Source organism: Oreochromis aureus, linkage group 7, assembly GCF_013358895.1.
Source record: "Oreochromis aureus strain Israel breed Guangdong linkage group 7, ZZ_aureus, whole genome shotgun sequence".
Lineage (NCBI taxonomy): Eukaryota > Metazoa > Chordata > Actinopteri > Cichliformes > Cichlidae > Oreochromis > Oreochromis aureus.
This window is the reverse complement of record NC_052948.1, coordinates 2,240,652-2,264,972: the sequence shown is the minus strand read 5'-3', so window position 1 is coordinate 2,264,972 and position 24,321 is coordinate 2,240,652. Positions and strand designations below refer to the sequence as shown.

Below are 24,321 nucleotides of genomic sequence, written 5' to 3'. Positions count from 1 at the left end.
TCTAAAAGTTTTTTTTTTTTCAAATTCATGACTCCAGAGGGACAAATTCACACATTTTAGTGCTTTTATCCACTTTTGAAAGATTGTTCCAATTATCTCCGGCACTAGAAGTTAGCTGTAGGTGTTGCAGGTGTTAAAATAACATGAAAATCTTTTCTGAGCTATGTTTTAATATAGTTGTTATTATGTATCCACTGAAAAAGGATATTTATCAACAGTAGCTGCAGTATCGTGCTATTTAAATGCATTTAATCTTTCATTTACATTTTGATTTGGCCTCAAATGTGACAGCAGATATTTTAATAAGGACTATGTCCTGAATGGCTGTCATAGCCAAGGTACCAGAAGTACTTACAGGTATTTTAGTTTTATTTTTACAGCTGTGATGCACGTGCCCGTAGCATCAACAGCTAATGACAGCATGAGAAACACAGTAACTGATCACTATACCATTTCAAAGCATAAAAGTAATATTTGTACAGTGGCCCTGAGAGGCCAAACGGACTGCAACTTAAGAAAACACCAGCAATTGACTATGTGCACGTTAGCATATGCTACTTCCAGTGCGGAAACTCCTGTGGGGAGCTTTGTTTCCGGTGTCCTATTCGCGCCTTGTTTACGGTCCAAAACAAGTTAAGCAAATGAATGAATCATTTCTACAGATGTCTTGGGAATTTACCCAATATAACTGTAAATGATGTTCATCGAGTTATCGATATTTTTCCCCCGCGCCTCAGAGCAAAAGAGAAAAGGGATTCAAATGTTATCTTTCTCAGGTGTCCCTCGTTTATCGCAGGTGTTATGTTCTAAAAATAACCAGCGATGGGTGAAATCGAGTAGCCAATTTTATTTTTTGACGGTGCAAAACGTTTCGTGGACATCGTGGACATACAGTACTGCACTTCAGAGCCACACTGGTAGCGATCGATGCAGCGATTCTGTACTGTACAGGAGAGAAGTGGGAGGAGATCGTCTGCAGCAATCAGGACGCAGGACAATGTGACGTAAAAATAAGCATGCAAACTTGCACTAAAGGTGAAAGGTGAACCGCGTTATAGCGAGGGACCACTGTAATTTTGAAGGTAAGTCACAACATACCCTTCGTAAATGCTAATGTATAGAAACCCTCACCAGCAATCATTCAGTTTTTGTGTGGCTTTTTTTCACGGTTTGTTAACATGCTGTGGAGGTGTGTACTTGACTAGCTGATATCGACATAATGGGGAAACATCTGGTTTGACTATTCTTCACCTGTAGTTTGAATGCTGAACATTTGCCTGTGTAAACCATAAGACCAGTCACTATACAGAGATGTGCTTCTGAATGTGGATGATGTGTCTTCTGATTTTGTAATGCAGTTCTGCTTGTGTTGAGTGATGTAAACAACCGATCGATCTAAACTCTTTAAACGTCAAAATTGATCATTAGATTTTTTGTGACACAACAGTGGTGAGTGTTCCCACCTTCTGCTCTTTGTAACTTAACGCGATCTTTCCGTTTTCGAGTTTTGGACATGATTTTGGAGTATATCTTCGCAGTAGCGATTGATCGCAAAGTAAAGCTACCGGAAATGTACAACCCCACATCCGGTCTCAAACCAGGAAGTTAGCATTTTCTCGTGCACAGGGTCTATAATATGCTAAGAATTGTGCTGGGAGACACTTAAAAGACGTGAAGGATCTATCGGTTTTGTGAGGAAAGAAAAGAGGAGAGGTAAGTGTGTTACTCTAACTATTAGCCTAAAAATCTGCCATCAGTATTATATGAATCATGAGATTAAAACACACTTATCTAGCATGTTTTGGTTCCTGCAACTGGTCCGTCAGGCTATTGTCTCCCCAGAAACACTTCCCCTGTGCTTTTGGAAATCTGTTTTTTCTGCTTTTGTTTTTTTTTTCCTACTTTCGTTGTGTTTTGTGTGCTTTTGCAGCGTTTTTCTTATTGCTGGTGTTTTCTTAAGTTGCAGTCCGTTTGGCCTCTCAGGGCCACCGTATATTTGCTCATTTCCATTGTTTGTTTATGTGAAGTGAAACAGAACGAGTATTGTGAAAAAGTAACTACACAACTAATAGCAATAACTTGAAGTGATTGTTTTCTATGTGAGTTTATCGCTCTCTCACATCATTGTGAAGCTATTTGATCCCACTCGTCTTTTCAGCGTAGCTTTATTTTATCAAACTTGTGGCTATTTGTTTATGGGAAGCTCTCCTAAGGTTTAGCCACAGCATTAGTGTTGGTTAGAGGTCTGGACTTGAAGCTTTAGCTGTCAGACAGATGGCCTCAGATTTGGCTCTAGAATACCTTGATTTCCATGGTAGAGTGAATGACTGCAAGGTGGCCAGATCCTGTTGCTACAAAAACAAGCCCAAATCATCACCCGTCCACCACTCGACAGTTGGTATTAGATGTCTGAGTGCTGATGTGTTCTCTTTGTGTTTTGCCAAACATAGCGTGGTGCTTGTGGACAAATATTCCCCTTTTGGTCTTGCATGTCCAAAGTTGTGTGGTTTCTACTGGATATCCTTCCAAACAAGCCACACTTGTTTTACAGGGAAAACGTTAACATTTAACATGCTAACTGAGCTCTGAAGCTCTCTGAGCACTGCACAGCCTGAAAAAGGGCTGACTTTGCTGTGACATTCACTCCTGTGATAATTGCTCAGTTAAAACGTATTTAATTAGCAACACTTGGCTGGGGCTCATCTTATTCATTCCTATGGATGTACTTAGCTTTTCGTAGGCCTGCACAGAACCCAGTGAAAACTCTTTTTCACCTGCCTTTTTTACAAATGACAAAGGAAAAGGAAAACAGATTCCCTGCTGGTTGATCCAAGTAGACGAGTGCTGGTCTGAAGCTAAACTTTCTAAAGCATGATGGTTGTCTCTCTGCACAGAGCTGTGGTAGGTAAGTCTGAGAAAAAACAGAGGCTCCCTGCGTAGGGATTATGTTTGCTGAATTCATACAAAATGTCAACTCAAAAAAAATCCAGCAATAGTGCATTTAATGAATAATAACAGCATAACGTCTCCTGAAAATGTGATTTTTTCTGCTTTTCTTGCCTCTACTAATGTCTATGAGTAAATTCTCTCTTTTTTCACTCATCTTTTCATCCTGTTCTCCATCTTTCGCTGTGTGAGTTCTTCTCATAAGCTGGAAAAGGAGCTTTTAAAGCTTACACATGGTCTACGGGGGGGGTGTCACGAGAAACAGACAACTCGAGATTCTTCTTAAGGAGGGCCTGCACAAAGTTCTATGAAAAGCCTTGAATATTTAGCTGAATAATTTATGTGGTGAAAGCTCGAGAGCAGCTGCTGACACAGGCTTAGCACCAGTGCACGCTCACAATATGACGGCGTTCATTCGAGGAGTGGTAGATGATTCATGGGCAGGTTGAGAAGCGGTCAGGGAGAGAGCAGGGTAAAGGATTTATACAGGGAGCTTAACGTCTTCAAACACTTGTTTTATAAAAGCTCAATTTCTCTGTGGCATTAAACATATCTCTTCCCAGTGAGGAATGAGAACATTAACTGGGACACGGACACGGTGCACTCTGCGTGGCCCTGCCGAGCCCTCTGAGCTGTAACATTTCACGTCTGAGCTGCGCTCCTTACAAGCTCCCCTGACACTTCGATGTATCATGGGAGGGCTGCGGGGGAGTTTGGTTAGGGCAAAGTTTTATGTGTCTCAAAACCTGACAACAGCTGTGGGCATTTCTATTAAAAAACACACAACTCAGGGTTGGAACTGCACCTTAAGGTGGAAGGTGGGTCTTTATCTAGTGGACCTCATTCTTTCTCCGTGTTTTTCCAGCTCCAGAGGTGAACAGGAGGGATGAAGGCAGACAGCAAAACAACCAAGGGGGCAACTCGTAACAAATTCATGTGGAGGGCGTACTACAGGGCACTCTCTCTCTGACTGTTAAACGATTTTATGGTTATTTTATGTGTTTTATCAGACAGACGATCTGGTTTTGATTTTTAACTTTAGAAATATTCAAATCAACAACCTGGTTCATTCTTAAAAAGAAGGAATGCTACCGCTCCTGCTCAGAGGTTTCCTTATGCAGCCTCTGCACCGGCATCACACACCCACACCTTCTGCCATCTGTTCGGGGTTTTTCTTGAACTTTACCTTTTGAAGAGAAGGATGAAATATCTTCATATGAGAAAACGAAAGGTCACACTGACTCAGACAAGTTCATGAGCTAGGTGAACAAACACATGTACATGAAGTATGTGTAGAAGCAACTGAGTGTAGCACCAGTGTATGTCTCCATAAACAAAGTCCATCTGTCAAGTCACTGCAAAGGGCAACTCTGCATAAACCATTGCCTTAAAGACTATGATTACTACATTACCAAGAGTTCAGGCTTGTTGTAAAAATAGCGTCTCTGCCACAGGGCACAAAACACGGAAAAACTGCAAAGAAGAAGCACGATTTTACCGAATGCAAAATTGAAAATATCAGAAAATAAGACGATGTATGATGCAGCTGGTTTAACTTGATCATTCTGGCCTCAGAGTATCAGGTTCAACTAGGTCTAGGATGTGTTTATACATGTCCCAAGGGTTCACATGAGGAACTGGGGCTACTGTGGAGGACTGTACCAATACGCTTATAAAGACATAATAATATATTTATTTTACGTTTAGCTTATTGGCGCTCAAAACAGTGTCAAGCATCAGTATTTTCCTGGGTAAGTGTTGATTTTTTAATTGTGGTATTACAACAACCTTACTGTCGACATTCTAACTATTTTGCCTTTCTGAGGAATTGTCAGCAGGATGTTTCCTGCCCACGTTTCAGATCACAAATACCTGAAAAGGAAAGCAAACTCTGTTTTCACACTAAAATAGGCAAAAACTAGTATTATTTGAAAATGTGGATTATTCTGACTGTTGTACAGTTAATCCCCCAGAGAACAAACACTTTATGCTACAGTAATCTATTACTTCACTTTGAAAAATCTGAGGTGTTGTTTGAATGTTTATGTTTGAGGTGTTACAGTTATTATTGTCACACGCGCCTCCATAACAGAGAGAGATGCCACTGGGATGCCATAAAGATGCAGTTCCTTTATTAGCCACGATAATCTTCGACTATTCTGTTGGGGAAACTGCACACAGGTGACAAGTGACCTCACACAGCAAACACACAAAACCCAGCGAGCATTAAGAAAAAGCAGAGAGCAAAAAAGGGAAGTTTCTCACCAGCGGATGTGTGAACTCTGGGGCATGGTCGTTCTTATCTGTTATGGTGATGGTAGCAGTGGCTGTTCCTGTTAGGCCCACCTCACTTCCTGCCATGTCCTTGGCCACGATCTCTAACTCGTATGTTGTGGTTGGCAGGGTCTGGAAAATAAGCACACAGGGATACACAGAAAAATGTTCAGAAGTATGCAGAAGATATAAGAATATTGTTGACAATCTATACCTCTACCTGAATATTCAAGAAACTATGAGTAATAACACCACGAGGTTAACGAGGAACCATTTAAGTCACTACATTGTTTCTCTCAGAGAAAAGCTAACAATTTTAACATCACTGTAAGGTCCTTTATATGCACCTTCCTGCTCAAACACCAGTGTTAAAAGCTCCAGTAAACACTCGTCGCATCTCTAATCAAAGGTCAAGAGCACACATTATGTTTTTTCGCACATCCTCCACTATGCAGCCGCCGGACTTCAACATTTTCGGGCTGTGCGTGAAAAGACTATTTTTGTCCCTCTCATTAGTGAAATTATACTTCACACTGTGTTTGAAGTATTGCCTTGCTTTTAGAATCTCCACTCCAATGTTTCTGGCTATTTTTGTTGATTAGATGTTGTAGTTTAAAGAATGAGTCGATGATTAAACCCCAAACTGAGTGCACTTTAATTCAGCCTTAAAACTCAAATTAAGTCCTTCACAAGCTAGAGAGATGGCTGTGGCCTTGGTTATAAAGCAGACCTCCTGAAAATAAACAGCCAAAATAAGACATTTAATCCATTTGTGACCTGCCAGCATCTTCAATCTATACAACAGTTGGAGAAATATAGCTTATAGATAGAGCGAGGGGGGGTGACGTTCATAATGATCAGAAGAGCAGCAATAATTCATTGAAATAATTCATGTCTAATAGAAATGTTAACTCCAGTGTATAAATAGCAGGGAGAAGGGGCTGGTAAAGCCAACATTTATTTATTCGCTGCAGTGTTTTTGCTCCACTGGAGGTGTTAACTGTCACATGCTTAATAAACTTCATCCATCTGTCTGAAAACACTGGTGGAGCGATCCTGCACTGTGGAGTCACCTCAGACTTCTCACTCTCCCCCGGTGCAAAAACGGATGGACGGACACCCCGGAACATACTTAGACGCAAATTATGTAACTGTCCCAATATTTGCTATTTTTTATTTGAAAAATGTTTCTGTTTTGGGTCATATAGAGAAAAAAGGCTTTTCAGTTTTCGACACGTTCAGTTCAACCTGTTAAAGTTCAAACTGAGAATCCCAAAGGTGATTTAAGTTGGATGTGGCATTGCCGTTGGTGCCAGGTGGGCTGCTCTGGCCATTTCAGAAACTGCTGATCTGCTGGGAGTTTTCCCCACACAGCCACCTCTAAGGTTTACAGAGAACGGTCAGAAAAAGAGACAAAAATCCAGCCAGTGGCAGCTCTCTGGGTTTAAATGCCTTGTGTCAGATGTCAGAGCAGAATGGCTGGTTTGAGTTGATAGAAAGGCACAAGTAACTCACATAACCTGCTATTACAACCAACTAAGGTTTGCAGAAGAGCATCTCTGAAAGCATAACATATTGGAGGCAGATGGGCTGCAGTGCTCCCGTCCTCTGATGGATGCTTCCAGCAGCATAATGAACCCTGTCACAAAGCTCACATGGTCTCATACTGGCTTCTTCAACATGACAATAAGTTCACTGTACTCAAGTTTCCTCCACAGTTACCTGATCCCAGGAGGGGACTGTTGACATGTAGCAGTTCTGAATGCACAAGGGGGTCCAAACCAGTACTGTTGTACCTAATAAACTGTCCGACACATTCTCTCCAGTTGCATTAAGAATCTGAATATCCTTTAACCACCTATGTACCTGATCATGCCCCCGAACTTTAAATGCTTGGAGACTTGACCTTGTTAGTGATCAAGTTATTGTTTATGGACAAAGGCCTGTGACCTGATATTACCCAGCCTGCACACACACACACACACACACACACACACACACACACACGTATGTATGTGTACCTTTGCCTGTTTATTGGAGATATTGCTCTAATCAATTTCATCTGAGACAGGCAGGGAGCGATCAATGGCTACACACCTTCAGGCTCATTTTAATTATCGCATCAACCAGAATTTAGCATAAGGAACTGCAGACTGAGCTAAATAGCAAATCTGACACACACACAGATATCATCAAAAAGGCCTGACTTAAATGACCCTGTTGAAAGAGGAGGGATGCATTTTATGATCAACGATCATAGTACCCCTTATTAGAAGTAGATTTCAGCATAACAAGGTCAAAATTCATTTCTGCCAATTCTAAACTAAACAAATGAATTTGCAGCGTGCAGCAGGTGAAAGGTGGCAGCTACTACTTATTCACATGTTACATTTTTCAAGAAAATTCTGCTTTTACAGTCATCAACTATATTTTTATTATATGTTTATATTAACAGCTTTCACACCATCTTAACTTTTTATGTTTCAGTATGTTGCAACAATCAGTACTTTTTTATACATATAGAGCTTTTGCTTTAAATTTTGTACATCATATATTGTACATGTGCCTCATTAAATTATTTTCTATTATTATTTCTATTCTTTCTTCAAGTTATTATATACACACACTACACTTATTATAAAGATAAACTACTATTTAATTTTAAGCCGATTCCACTCTTAGATTATATCACTGGATAATTTAAATGGTTATTTCTGCCTTATGCTAATTTTTCCCATAAAGATAATTTCCACATGTATTTTTGTGATGTTTATTAATCCTTATCAGTTCCATATTTCCCACATTTCCTTACATCAGACAGAGTGAAATATACGTTTTCAAACTTATATTGATTTTAAAAACAATGTTCAGTGTTGAACATTTAAAGGCTGGGATGACCACGGACTTTACTCTAAAACATTAAAAATAAACATTTAAATGCTAAATTAACCTAAAAAGCTGCTTTTATATTGGGTTTCAACATGTTCTCATCCCAACACGTAACATACCGATGCTATGTGACAAATCGTCTCACCTCGGGCCGTGACAGATGGTCGGTATGTTACGCGTTGGGAATGAGACTGCTCTGTGGGTTTATATGCAGATGACCAGCCGAGAACCAGTACAGACTCCAGACATCAACTCCATTCATTCAAGAAGTTGCTGTGTGGTAGACTGTGGGTGCAAAGGAAAGACAGTAAACAGGTGTTTCTATCAATAGTTTGTCATACATGGTGGGTGACAGCTCCGCCCCTCACAACCAGCTCCTGTTCGATCAAACGCCGAGCAGGCAGATGGTGCTCCGTGAACCTGTGAGTTTATTAAACCCTTGCACACAACCACATGTGAACACACACATGCTGTCTTCAGAACACACACACGCATGCACACCTGAGCACAGACGTATACTTTTGCCCTCCAGCTGGAGAAGAGCAAGGCTCTGGGATACCTGCAGTCTCAGTGGTGTCTAAACACATTCAGCGTGGCCTCCTCTGGCGACTGACAACGTCTTAATGAGTATTTCCTGAGTCTCAACTCAATTATAAACTCCCTGGCAGTATCTGGCCAAGAAAAGATGTTCACATTCACTCTGGGCGAGAGTTACAGCGAAAGGGAATTTTCCCTCCAGGTGTCAGAAAACTTCCACTGGCAGCATGCTGATTGAGATACTCCTCTCAGTTAGCTTCTTAATTTTTCAGCCTCTTGTTAATCCGTCTGGAAACACTCAATTAAACTTCTGAGCAGCAATGCTGCCATAGTCCATCAAAAAAGTTACTTTTCCCCCGGCTATTTCACTTTGCAAAGTCGAGTCGCGGTGTGGTTAATTGCACTAACTGCCAGTGTAAAAAGCGATGGGGTTTCGCTGAGTTATGTTATAACAAACTTAATAAAAAATAAGGGCGTTTGTGTTTGGTTGAATATTTCTTTGTTGTAATGTTGTAATGTTGTTATATGAAACTTGGGCACATCCATTTGTTTCTGGCACTACGGCTCACTCCAAATAATGCTGCAATGGCTTAGCAGAGAACCAGCTTGAAGTTGCCCTTTGGCACAGGCCTTATCTGGATCACTCAGGGATTATATGCTTAGAGCAGACACCAAATGACCGCTGCTCACAGGTGCTGCTAATAAGATATCAATCAGCCACCTGATTGTCAGCACCTGTGCTACCAGAAGCTCAAAACCAGAACCGCAGCAGAATAAGCAATTTGGCAAAATTTTCACGGGTGAAACCCACGTGCTCAACTCTGCTGCTCAACCCACAAATAGCTCATATTTAGTGCAAATGTTGAAAAGCATTTACAGTATTGTTATTCAAATCTTTATTATTATTATATCAGCTTCCGTACGTTTTTCGGCATCTATCTCCTTCAACACCGTTCAACTTAGAAAAACCATTCAATCACCGTTAGATTCCTCTTCTTTTGGACATGACTGCTTCTATTTTTCTCATTTTTAACTTTTATGTTTTATTCTTAATATTCTATTCTACCTGAATCTGCTTGGTATGTTTTTCCTCATTTGTATTTAAGGAGAAATGGTTACTAGAACCATCATTTCCCTGAGTGGACCTCCCCAAGGGATTAATAAAAGTCTATTCTATTCTATTCTATTCTATTCTATTCTATCGTCTTGTTACAAGTAATGAACCAAACGCAAATTTCCTCACGTTTTGTGATTGTTTTATATTATTTGTGCATTACGTAACACTAATTATCAGGTATCTGTGTCTCTGTCATGCAGTCCTGTAGTCTCGATTCCCCCTTTCTAACTAATCCATGCTAATATTAGCTGTAGCAAATAAAACATATATAAATATAACATGGCAATGAACATACCTACAGGTGAAACAATAACGTTATGTCTACCCTTCATGTGTAGGAAACTGCACTCCTGGCAGTGCAACATAAAATCATGGGATCATAAGATAAGATAACCTTTATTAGTCCCACACGTGGAAAATTGGTTAAAAACAGAGAAAAACAACCAAGACTAGTAAAAAACGGTAGCCCATGATTGCAGATTGTAATTGGTAAAGCTTTAGTTACAAAAAACTACGAGAAAATAAAGAGGAGATAAGAAAGAAGCTCAGAATGAGTGGAGCTGCTGTAACAGGCCGCCACACACGGGGGGCGCCGGAAGTGAAGATCATATCCTGTAAACCAATAATGCCTGTATACATTTCTACGAGTCCTTAAATAGAGAATTCAGTGTTTAATGAGCAGGTTTGTCTTATTTTTAGTTCAGTTTGACTGAAAGGCAGAACTGCTGAGTTTTATTTAGAAACGAGACCTCTGCTGAACTCTTGAACTTTTAGAAAATTGGACGCCAGAATGAGAGAAATTCCTGTATTCATTTGAAGAATGGCACCGTCTTCTTCTCTATGTACAGTATAATTTTTTTGTAAAACATAAGTGGGAGAAAAACTAGGAATCCACAGGTGATTTCATTGAGCGATTGCGGTGGCGAAAGCTGACGTAAAACCGAACAAAGAACTAATGAAGTCGAGCGCACCGAATGATATGACGGGCCTCGTTTCAGCGACATCTGATCTGGGAATGACATTTCAGGCCTTTGCATTCTACCTTGAAAGGATTTTTTTATCAAAGCCTCTGAAGGCAGGCCACAAAGCAGGCAGAAAAGAAAGGATGAGAAGAACAGAGCGGTAGAGAGACAGACGGAGAAATGATGGGGATACGCGAGGAAAGGATGAGAGCAGAGTGAGAGAAAGAGAGCAGTCTGACATCTGAGACACCACATTAACTCTCTGAAAAGGTGTGATATTATAATCAAATTGGCAGTGGGCTCTTTGTTCTCCTCTGGCCCTTCGGTAGTGCTCACTCACAGCACCGAACCACTGGCTATTCTTCAGGCCTCTTTTCAAATGCTTAGTGAAATGATGACAGGCATAAAAAGCTTAGAAAAAAAAGTTAACGTGAGTTATATAAAACTCCACTAGTGACAGAATTTCTACTGGAGCAACATGATTCCTCCCACCTTTATTTCATTGTGCTTCACATTTTTTGTGGTGGAGAGCAAATTTTAAGAAAGGTGCGGGGGGCAAACTCCAACGTTTCTTTTGTCCTTGATATTGAAAAGACGGCATAATTATATAATTATCAAACTGTGCCTTTTTAAGGTCTACAGAACATGTCTGATCTTTTTCTGAAGAACTTTTATTTTCTGCTAGTTGCACTTGGCAGGCTTTTTTTGCACCTATAGTAAATAACAACAACAAAGAAATGCATACCTTTATGATTGTGCTGTATCATCTATCATCCTTACTACCTCAGGATATGACTATCCATACTGATATTTAGATTAGAATATATATTTTATTTTATTTGTACAACTTTAAAGCAAAAAGCTTGAAAATCACTCTTGTACTTTTTCTTAATTCCTGTCGCTCAAATCAAAGCGTGCACGTTGTCTTACATACAGCAGGTTACAATACTGCCATCTCAGTCTCGTAGACGTATTTCCGCATGTTTGATGCAGTTATAACTTTTAGCAGTAACTGGAGTGCAAACACATTGTCTATCTGCCTCAAGATCAACTCAACAAATGCTGGCAACCTCCTGCACTCCACCCCTGTAGACACATGATTAATCACTTTGACAACAGTTAATTACAGTATGATGGAAGACACTTGAGGCTCTTATCTGGGCCACTTGAACCTGCACAAGTGTTTCTTTCTGTTTCTTTCATCAGCCTCTTCAGCATTTTTAGCATTCACAACAGAATCATGTAGGTGTTGGTGGCAGTGTGGCAAACTGATAACTCTCTGATAAATCTTTTTTTCTTTTCTTGTTATTATTATAAACACATTTTGCAGCTTCTTGTGTGTTTGATCAAAATAGTTACGTGGCCAGAGAGAGAACATTTAGCTCATGTGTGTTATTAGGTGATAAATAGGGGTTAAACTTCAGGATAAGAACTCTATTAGAAATAATAGATCCATGCATCCATCATGCACTTCATGTGCATCTTCTACACAAAGTATATTCACACAAGACCACAATTATATCAACTATCCTCTGCAACCAGTCTGGTATTGCTAGCATTGAATCTTGGCTAACAGCATTAGCGTTCACATCGTTCCCAGGAGGCTACAGTACTTCCATGTCTGCTGATAGTTCACGCTTGAGTATACTGTTTGCTGACCTTCTGAGTTTGCAGTTGACTTATGGTCATTATTATGGCATGAAAAATATTTGTATAATCGCACCACATCTTCAATAGTCTTTTAATTTAAAGGAAGCAGCCTGTACACACTGTACATGTGCCCGCTTAGCCAGTGCAGTAATCCATCCATTGATGGCTCCAATTGACTTTAAGCATGTTGAAATGAAACTAAGAAAATTCTATATAGATGGAAATTTAATGATTGGGCATTAATTATTTTTAAGTCATACATAGGCAGGACAAAATGGTCATGATGTACAAAGGTGTTGAATGTGAAATGCCCAGAGATCCATGCTCTCTGTGACAATGAAAAAAATCTTCTTCTCTCTCTTAGGAACACGTGAAGCCCCAAAAAATTTTCTCAAAGGGTTTAATGATCTGAAGTCGTTGCCCACGTGCTACATCTTTCTCTGCATCGGCACTGCAGCCTGTATCTATATAAAGATGGGGAAAGTAGCCTGTTTTTAGCACACAGATTATACAGATGCATCACTTAACCAAATATTTTACTTGACTTGGCACCATCGATCAGTTATGCACTGCAGACAAACCAGAGGACATTTCATTGGCCATGAGAAATAGATAAAATAATAAATGGGTAACTCATAAAGCACTGAAGTAAAGGCGTGACTAACGGCTGCTATAAAAACTTTTTTTCCTCCTCGGTTGTTCCCATTTGGGACAACTCTGTCAAAAAAGACGAATCCATGAGAAATGACTGACCGAGCTTTTCAGCCACAGGCCTGAGAACGTGTTGGTTCTCTCTCTGACAAAGCTCTGATAGTAACTGACAAATCCTATGACAACTTCTTTGGTTAAAGTTGCTCAACAGCTTTTCAGTAAATAACAATAATAATCCTGGACGATGTGGTGGCAGCAGGTGATCTGATACCGAGAAGATGCAGTGCCATCAATAACATGTCTCATTATTTCTTACTCTTCTGCACCAATTTCCAAATCTGCTGACTTCTTCCCACCATCAAAAAGTTTTAGGATCACAGATTTGTTCCACCAGAGGTGATCGGGCACATTTTTCAGAGCTCCAAGTGCAAATGGACAGAGTGAGAGTTACTGAATGATCTAACAGCTGCACAGGAAACAGTCCAGAGGTGAATATGTCTGACTCATCTACGACCTGAATATATCTTATCCACTATACCATCATTTCATTTTCTTTATTTAGACACACGTTGCTATAAGATCTAGTTTCCAAGCACCTGCACTGTAAAAATATTAAACCTTGTGTAAATATGCAAGCATAAAATAGACCTCAGCCTGCAACAGCAGTTAAATGAAGCCGGGCGATAGCAGTGCAATACACATCACGCATAAAACGCATAAAAAAGTAAGAAGACGTGGTGGGTTACACTGTAGCTTGACTGTTAGACCAGACTAAAAGGACAGGGAAGAATAAATGAAACAAAGGTCAAATGATCTCCTCCTAAATCAACAATTTCAGGGCTGAGTACATGTTGTGCATATCAACAAACAGCTGCAGTGAATATGTGTAAGTTCACTTCAGTATGTTCTCATTCACCCAAAGGGACTGAAGAATACTAAAAGAAAAGATTTTGTTCATAAAAGTTATGTTTGGAAGATTAAATATGTAAATGGGCAAATGCCCAAAATGACTAAAACATAATTTCATTGATCTGACAGAATTGCAACTCCTAATTTTCTTTCAGGAAGCAAGCCCAAGGCATAAAAATGCAAGTTAATCATCTTAAATGCCTTTCAGACTTTGGTAAGCAGTCCAGTAAGGCACCAAAAACCATCTTCTTGTTTCTTATCTCCTGTAGCTACTTACATTCTGTGAGATTTATCAGAAAGAGGCCAAAGTCTATTTATGAGAGTAGTAACACAAATAGATAGGCTTACGGCCCCTCCACAATTATATCGTGTTAATTACAAAAGGAAGGATTTGTTAGTGAAGCAAAAATATACTTTCTCTGTGAGCAGTGTGTCATGAAACAATGTGTATGTGAAATGGGTTTTATATTCCCCAACGTGAGAATATAAAAACCTATAAAAACCTCTGCTGTAGTCGTTGTTGGCTCGTTGCTGTTTACCAGTGAGATGTCTCTGTTTGGCTCAGTGCGGGTCATAAAAAACAAAACAACATGATAATCCTGTATTTTGTTTACGATGTTGAATGAGGCCTCCCTGTCATTCTCTCGCCTATTGAAAACTTCATCATGAAACTGATCAATGATCAACAGTTTGTTTACTCGCTAAACAACAGCAGCATGTTTAAGCTTGATCAGCTGTTGTTAGAATTCATTTGCTTTTAATTTCTAGTATCGGCTGATGTTTTGCTGAGGATAACACAAAAAGCAAATACTGTTTCTCATCAAATGAAAAAAATCTGCAGGTTTTACTCACTTTGTTGGCCAAATAGTGATGCCCACTATTCAAAATAACCTCCTCAAGCAGCTCAGAATACCCACTCGGCACCCGTGTCATCATATAATGGGAGGATTAAGTGAATTTGAGTGGATTCAGCGTCACCTTTTCGTCACTTCTTCCAAAGTATAAGGTCAGTGAGCACACAGCAACGGTAGGGATGAGCAACACAGTGTCAGTAATGAAACTGAACCAATGAGCTGCTGTCAGCTGCTGTCATTCAATTGCCCACTGGGAAAATGCCGAGTATGCCAGATCACCAGTCCAGACGTGGTTGTTTCAAAGGTCTCAGCACTGACCTGGAAGTACATGAACCTAAAAAGTTTAACTTTTGATCTCTCAAAAGGGCATCTTCAACTTTTGTCCTCCAGTGTCCCTCGTGGGACTCCATAATGTCAGAATCAGGGCCTAATGTGTTTCTATGTTACTGTATCAACATAATAAAATGATGGTGGAGAAAATATGTTTCTTGAAGTTTATCGGAGAATTCGGTACATTACGATACAAAGGCAGAGAAGTGCTGCCCTTGACAAACTGAGATTGAATAATTTGATGAGAATGTTTGGCATTCAAAATAAACAGACTTTGAACTTTGGCTTTCAGTGTGCTATGTAGTTTATACATGTACTGTACTTTAGATTAGTGAGCTGAAGTTTCTTTTTAAACATCGAGAAGCTTCTGTAGCTTTTGGTAGAAGCACATTTGATTAAAAGTCTTTCAGGAAGTGTTTACTGAAAGAGCTGAGACACAGCTGCATCATGATTTCATTAAATCAAAGCAGAGCTCTTTGGTTTTTTCCCTCCAGTGGCTGATCAAGGTTGCACGAGGCCAAAAACATGCAGCATCACACACAAGAATAAAAATTAGACACTATGACAGGATTACACTGTCTGTCTGATCTATGTCCATAATTAATACTACTTTGGACATATGGACTTACAAGTATCTGCCCACCATCATGTCAGCTCTTTTCTACTGACACAAAAATGATCTAAGTTCAAATAATTCAACTAGAAAGAAACTCGACAAAACAGAGCAATTCAACATGCATTCGAGTGAAACAAGCTTCAATTTTCCCCCCATGCTCGATGCTCTAAGGACTGTCGAGAGTTCTGTATTTGTCTCCTCCTTTTTACTATCCTTGAATTTCATCTGTCCCTTTTTGAATTTTCTTCCAAACTAAGCTTTTGTGGCAGCACTTGCAAAAATCTTTTGTCAGATTATCCCTCTTTTCTTTTGGGTCTGCAGATACGCTGTTAGCTTTACTTTTTGCAATGAAAACATCATGAATTGTTAAAGGTACACACAGGTGTATATGCAGTTACCCTAATGCTCAAAGGTTTGAGGCGACTTCAGCAATCGCTCGTGTGGTTCGGTGGTACGTTGTGTACCTAAATGGTCATAAGAAAACCATTTTCAAATTATGTTACCACAAATGGCACAAAACACAACCAAACAAAAAAAGGAAAAATAATAGTTAAATAGTCAAAGTGCATTTGTTCTAATGCTTCAAACTGTGTAAAAACACCAACAGAACAACTCAGCTCTGAAGCAAACAGGAAGAGAAGATGAGCACAAGAGTGCATTTGGGAACAGATGCCTCACAAACAACTGGTAACCAAACATGATGTTTATAAATGTATACAGGCTCATAAATCTATAATTCATTCATAAAAGAACAAAGAAAACATATCAAATGTTTAAACTGAGATGGAGCCTTACCACATGTACAAGCTGTCAAATGCACAGACTCTGTACAATCAGGCTTTTGAACCGAGCACTGATAACAAGGTGCCAGGGTCCCTCTTCTCTTTAGTCCGGAGGATGCGCTGTGCATATTTTCCAAAAAGAATTTAAAATTTTGATTCATCTGACCACAGAACACTTTTTACTTTGCCTCAGGCCATTTTAAATGAGGCTTGGCCCAGAGAAGAAGGTGGCCTTTTCTAAGTCACTTCTTCTTTGCATGATATTTCTTTTACCTCCTTTTGTGGACAGCACGGACAAATCAGAGAGCGATTTCTGGAAGTGTTTCTGAGCCCACTCAGTGATGTTACCAAAGTCACAAAATGCCACTTTGTCTTCAGATTCTCTGAGTCTTTTGATAATGTTGTGTATTGTAGATGATGTAAGATATTCAAAGTCTGAAATTGTTCCACAAGTTGTACAAGCAGTTTTTTGCAGACTGGTGAACTTCTGCCTATCTTTACTTCAGAGAAACTAAGATGCTCTTTTTAATAGCCAATTATGTTACTGATCTGTTGCCAATTAACATAATTAGTTGCAAAATGTTCCTCCAGCTGTTTCCTTTTAGTACCACTTACTTTTCCAGCCTTTTGTTGCCCCGTCCCAACGTTTTTTAGATGTGTTGTTGCTCAAAATGAGCAAATATCTTTGGTGAAATAGAAAAATACCTAATTTTAAACATTTGATATGCCCTCTATGTCCAGAAATTTATAAGATTTACAAATCATTGCATTCTGTTTATTTAAAATATTTTTCTTTGTAAAAAGATACTGGCACCTTGATTGAGACATTTGTTCACTATTATGAGGGATTTATACAACATAAAATGTCTCACATATAGCTATCACTCAGTTTGCACGGTACAGGCCATTTGCAGTGTCATGCCATACCAATCACTGCTTTATCGGAGTGAGTTTGCTCCTGCATAATATTCAATAAGTTGAAAAAAGAAGCAGGTTTCAGGAGGCTGGCATTCTCCTCATAACTGAGCAGCCACCGGGTCTCAGCCTTATTGACCTGCACAGGTCAAAGTGCACATCAAACTAATCTAACTCAACGTAAAGGTCTGCTTTGCTGTGACTGTAGAACAACAAGCAGCCGGAAGGTCTGACAGAGGCGGAGGCAGGCGATCCGCTGTGGTCACCCTTAAAGGTAAGAGCTGAAAGAAGAAGACGTCAGTGGCTGTACTACAAACTTCTGTTCTCTCAGCAGCTGATGTAAAGTGTGCATTCTTGTTTGCTGCCAGCATCCATGCTTTTGCAAATGACAGTATTTGGATTATGCTGAGATTGTTCGAAAAATGCCATTTCTTTCCTGAAAGTACAGTTTCTGAAACTGCCAACTTTTAAAATGCTGACAACCCGTGTCCACATACAAGATACAACTATGGGCAGGATCTCATTAGTAGCCTCCATATAACAGATGTCCTGCAATATACTGTCAATCTGTCGATATTTTACTTCCATAGGCAAAACACAGGCTGCACTGATCTCCCATCCCTCAAGACTATGACACTGACGAAGTGGGTATCGAGCACATATGGATGGATGTATAGGTCGATGGACATATGGAACAGCAATAAATTGTTTAATAAAATTAAATCTCTAAAGAGACACAGATCTGCAAATAAACTGATTCTTTTTTAAGAACAAAGGATAAAATGGTGCGAGCAGTGTTGGTCAAGTTACTTGAAAAAAGTAATCAGTTACTAATTACTGATTACTTCCCCCCAAAAGTAATCCTGTTACTTTACTGATTACTTATTTTCAAAAGTAATTAATTACTTAGTTACTTAGTTACTTTTTAAAAACACAATTTACAACCTGAATAGGTGATAAAGCGATAGATCTTTCAGCCCAATTCTACTTTTTCTGCATAATCCATCATACAAAATGTAATCAAATGGAAACGTCTCTTTTAAAAAGTGTTTAAATCTTTTCACTTTATGCATCAATTAAAAACTTAATTATATGCAACATTCTCTGACTGGAAGAAATTTGTTTAACATTTAAACCTATTTTCTGCACATTCCAGCACATAAAATAAAATATTTTTTGTGTTTACACTCACTCTTTCAAATAGATGAAAGTAAAACACAGCAGAAAATAAATAAAATCAAAGACTCAGCGGTCCTGTTGCTCTATTTTCACCTGTAAAGCAGGACTGGGGTAGGCGGAGGTTTGCCCTGGTGCAGGTGTGCTGCAGCGGTCAGTGGAAGAATCAGGAGTTTCTCTGTGAGTTTCACATATGTCGTGGCGCACTCGGTGCTTGCTTGGAAGTTTAGGTTTCTTCCACACACAGTGGACACTCATGTTTTGTCACTTTTATGGAATCAAACTCAAAATAAGGTCAGTACTTCCATGCTTTAAACGCTGCATGCTCATACTCCTGCACTCGATATATTATCCATTGTTGATCTGCAGACAGCTGTTGTCACAAACGTCGCACTTTCGACTACGTCACTGTCATGAGACATTCTCGAAAAAAAGCACGGTTTTAAAGTAACGCAGTAACAAGATCAGCGTTCCTACGGGAAAATATAACGGTAATCTAATTACCGTTTTGTGCAATAGTAATCCCTTACATTACTCGTTACTTGAAAAAAGTAGTCAGATTACAGTAACGCGCCCATCTCCGGGTGCGAGTGAAACCAGGTGGCTCTGTGGTCATTGCATATTTGCAATGACGACTAACAGAGATTTTACCTTTGTATTTTTTTCTTATATTCTCCATTTTGAATGCATCAAAATAACTGCAAAATTCACACAGCTTCTCTCTCAGCACCTCTTTGATACTCTCGCCTTTCTGTTTTTTGGCTTTTAAGGTGTACGTATTGATTTGTTCTTGCATTTCAGCATTAACCATATTTATCCTGCTTCATCAGGCCAATTAGTAGCAAGATGATAAGCTGTTGCAGCACCAGTGTCCCTCAGCTCTCTCTGATGAGTCTGGGGCTAATTGGGGTCAAGGTTGGGTTTAAGGCTGTGGTGAGTTAGAGCAGAAAGCACAAACCGGGGCTAATCTAATCAGGTGCACCATCAGACCGCAGTCTAATCACGTCATTTAGTAAGCACTTAGATGTATATTAGGAACAGAAATAGTCTCTCATTGCCACAGTCCTGCACTCAGAGTGGATCATGCACTGTGTCTGTGTGTCTGTGTGTGTGTGTGTGTGTGTGTGCACATAAGTGTAAATGTGAGTGACAGTGTGCTTGTGTTAAGTGTAAACATAACCATGATGCCTGCCACCATCGGAAATATCAAAGACCCATCTGGGAAGCATGCGTGCGCATTTGTGTGTCTGTGTGTGTGTGTGTGTGTGTGTGTGTGTGTGTGTGCATCCTTCAATATAGAACCCAGGTGTTCCTGTTTAAGTGTTAATTAGATTAGTTTAGATCAAGCGGGGTGCCATTCATTGGAGAGTAGAGGTGGCAGGGCCATCCCGCCAGGGAGCCAGTTCCAAATACTCCTCGTCTCCTACCAATTAGGATCAATTAATCATCGCTGGACTCACTTGATTGGTTTGCATGAATTTCATATAAATTTAATAAGGAGAGTATATGATATGGCGAGAGAGCAGGAGACTATGAAACATGATGATGACTCACAGATGTTGATTATCTTGTAAAAATAGCAGATAGTAAAGTGTGGACAAAATCTGATCAGTGGTGATATTGCTAAATTATTCACCCTCTGGAGAAAACTCATTTCTGTCGCTTGTATCTGCGATTTCGTTCTTTGGGTCACTTCCATGACCCAATCGCCAGCCTCAGTAGCCGGGGATCGTGTCTACCTACACAAACTTCCACCATGGTTAATTTCCATTGGTTGCATTTGACTTCATTGAACTCTATAAACATTCAACAAAACAAAACTAGCCAAGTGTCTCTGTTTCAGCGAGGAAGAGGAGGACACAGATCACTGGTACCACACATCAATTCCACATCAAGTAGCAGCTACTGATGTGGAGTTTTCTGTAGTGCACAACAGGGAATGACAACAGATGTTTGCTTAAACCCTTTAAATGTGGGTATGTTCTTTTTTTTATCACTCTGCCATTACTACCATCGTGACATTACACTTTGGGGAGAGAGTCTGTAGCAGTCATTTGCTAACTTTGCAAATGAAACCCTGTGGGGACAAAAAACAAACACAAACTATATATATCCAGTGATGCAGCCTGCATCAATACACTCGTGTGTTTCTTGACAATCAAGATTTCTGCAGTGAACAAGGTTACACATCTACACCATCCAACAGCTGTGACCAATCTTAATCATAATGCCTGCTGTTTATGCCTGTTTACAATGTTTATGTTAACAAAAGCAGTGATCTTTCCCTTTGTGTCTGGGACTGCAGCAGGTTGTGCTGCAACTGAAAGTTTGTACATTTATAGCCAATTATAGTGAAATCAGAAGCTGATCAGGTCAAATTCAAAAATAAAGCTGCTGTGTTCAAAGTAATTAATTCAGTGGTCAATACATAACAGATATTCAGTAGTAAACATTTGCGTTTCCACTTTGAACTGAAGTTACTTCTTTTATTTTTTTATCGTTTGACATTTTTGTTGCTAACGGATCCGCATCGTTGCAGATTCCTGCAGCCGGTGTAGTTAAATAATGAATAGCTCAGAGTTTCAGTTGACTCCAGTTACAGCATACTGAGAACCAGCATATCTGTTTCCCTGCTGACCTTTGCTTGCTTGTTTGCTTCACAAACCCAACATTACACAGTTGCACAGCCATCTGAACCATCAAGGCCGACATAAAAAGAGTGCCAGACCAAAGGCCATTACAGCCCATGGCCTTAAAACTGCAAAGGTGTTTCTGGAAAGCTGCTCAATGCAGCACAACAAGACAGCAGCGATGGTGCTGACCAAAGGTGACTATGACTAGTAGGTGGAGCCACTAGCTAACTGCCAGAAATAATAGATTTAACACCAGAGCCAAATATATTGGACTTGCATCAAAAAAGATGGCTTTTAATGTGGATTGTGTCATCTTACTGTTTGTTTTTGTATTTGCCTTTCTGCTGAAGCACTCCTTTATTAGGGAATAAGGAATTCGGTGGCACGACCACACACTGAGCGCTTAAATCTGTGTGCTGACTGAAGTCTGTTTTGCCACATCTCTCCAAGGAGGGTTCAAAGTGGAAAAGAAATACAACTGGCAGCATAGAAGAGTGTAACAGTTATACCATTAAAACAGTTTATTTTCTAACCAGGTTTTGTAGTATGCACAAACAACTGCACTTTGTCCAGACTGGCTCAGTTTGATGAAAATTTGCTCAAGAGTTGCTATTTGTTTTACTAAAGTTGAAAAAAGATGTTATAATGATACAGTGCTGATTAAGTGGCCGGTGTAGTGCACCTTTTGGGTTTTTGACAGGGCTGTATGACGCTTTCTCAAAGGCTGAGGACATGCAGTCACTAGTTATCAAAGTCTAAATCTGTATTCTTGAGTGATACAGGCCAGTTAAAACATTCAGAGACGAGCTCTCTTCGAACACTCGAAAAAACGTGGATGCAAATACCCTGAGAGTCCAAGTGTAGTTATCCACTGAAGTAAAAAGTAAAGGCTTTGGTAAATGTGTCACCTCTGACGTGCAAACGTGTGCTTCCCTTCAGAGGACTTCAACACCATAATGCACATCCAAAGTTGAATTTATTAATGCACACAGTCAGTGCTAGGGTCTCTCCAGACTTTTGCACTTTGCACTTTTGGGGGGACTGAACTGGTCCTTTGGTTAAAACTCGATCGGCTCCAAAGATCTGTAAAGGAGCGATCAGGACATCAGGCTGTGTGATTTTCTAGTTGTCTGAATCATTTCATACGTCATAGTTAGACACAGACAAAATAACTAAAAATACCCCAAACTAACCCTAATTTTTACGCTGCCAACTTATTGCCCTGCACCGGGCACCAAATCGATCTGTTCCCGCGCTTTGGAAATTAGACTAGGAACCCTTCAATTTGCCTCTTTATGAATCAATTCCACCTACTGAACTCTTGATCTATAATAATAATAATATGGTATTATGCCTTTTTTTCCAGGAAATTTCATGTGAATATGATAGCAAAATGTCTTTTTGTTTTTAAACAATTTATTTGGAAAATAAACGGCTCATTCCACATCGAAAACATTCTTCATGCCTTTCTTCCTCTTCTCAGATTAAATGTCCTTATCTCTCATGGGACAAAACTGTTGTCACATTGGCACTGTGGGGCAAATGGAGAGATCCGTCTCCCAGCGCCTGCTGAAACAAGGACAGCTTGCTTATAATTGCTGGAAAATGTCACCACAGTTGATTACCAGTGATTTGTACTGCTGCAAAGGGAATCCAAATAAAATGTAGAGTTGATGAGTGCATCTTTAATGAGACTCATGCATAGTAATGCAGGCATCTCATTCCACTCTATTTCCTCACCTAAATACATGCAAATTCAAGGGACAAGTCAGTGAAAACACAAGAAGCCATGCTAATGAATTAAACAGAGATAGAAGTTGTTATTATTTCAGTTAAGTGGAGCTGGTTAGTACTTTGAGCTGTCAACAAACGTCCACAGTTGTATCTGCATGCTTCAAAAAACAGACTCGAAGAACAAATATTTGCAATCAGATCCCGGTGAGTTTCAGCTGCCAGTTCTGTACGTGGCATGAAGATGCAGATTTATACTGAGATTACATAAGAAAAAAGATTGTAACTGAACTTTAAGTTCTGTGTTGCTGAACTGGAAACAATACGTGGGAAGAAACAGTCATTTAAAACAGTCAAAATCATTAATTCTGTGCAGAAATTAACACACAGACAGCCACCTGACTCCTGCTGAGCAGTCATTAAGCTTCCTGGTCATAAAACAAGTAAATGATCGGTAGACTAGTGATTTCAAATAGAATGTAACAGAATACAAATCATTTTGATAGAGCTGCATGGAACGTCTCACCAGAGTTTTATGAAACAAGTAGATACTTTTTTGCACACACACACACGTTCGTTTTCATATCTTAGTGAGGACCTCTAACTGACATATTGCTTCCCCTAGCCGCCTACCCTAAGCCTGACCATCAAAAATGAATGCCTAACCTTGACCTTTACCCTAACCATAACAGAACTGTAACCCTGACTCTAAAACCACATATTGAGCCTCAAAAATGCCTTCAAACTCGTGAGGACGGGCATTTGGTCCCCATAAGTGACTGTTGGTCCCCACAAGTATAGTAGCATGCCAATTATCTGTCCTCACAAAGATGTCTAAACATGTGCACATACATGCACACACACACACAAAGGCATGTCATGTTAGACACAATAAAGGATGTATAAAATCCTATCTGCTAAAGGCAAAAAGAACTAGAAAAATTTGCATTTCCTGCGAAAATGTTGTGTGGATGCTGTAACGCTGAAGCTGTCTGCTGAAAATTGCTGAAAAAAATGAAAAGTTGCAAAAATTGTATGGCGGTGAACAAATTGAAAATTCTGCTATAAAAAAGGTGCAGAAGCAGAAATCTTTGCTGAAAAGTTGTGAAAAGCAAAAAATTCTACTGAAAAGGGGTAAAGAAGCTGAAATTTGTACTGAAAAGAATTGTTGCCACGAGCAGAATTCGAACCTGGGCCTCCTGGTCTCGAGGCAGTTACTCATCTCACTGAGCCAAACTGGCTCTCAAGGCAAAAAGAGATGGAGAGACTGACAATTCTGGTGAAATGAGCAGAAGATGCTGAGATTTGTGCTGATAAGTGGTGAAAAGGCTTAAAATTCTGCTGAAAAG

At 39.7% G+C, this 24,321-nt stretch overlaps 1 protein-coding gene across 3 annotated transcripts in view; it reads right to left on the bottom strand.

Annotated features, from left to right (window-relative positions):
• Positions 1 to 24,321, bottom strand: part of cdh13 (cadherin 13, H-cadherin (heart)) — a 384,225-nt gene that overhangs the window by 78,276 nt on the left and 281,628 nt on the right. For all 3 annotated transcript variants that reach the window (XM_039614251.1, XM_039614252.1, XM_039614253.1), the window contains one exon: positions 5,212 to 5,352. In XM_039614251.1, coding sequence (XP_039470185.1) covers positions 5,212 to 5,352 — 141 coding nt within the window. The remainder of the gene's footprint in view (positions 1 to 5,211; positions 5,353 to 24,321) is intronic.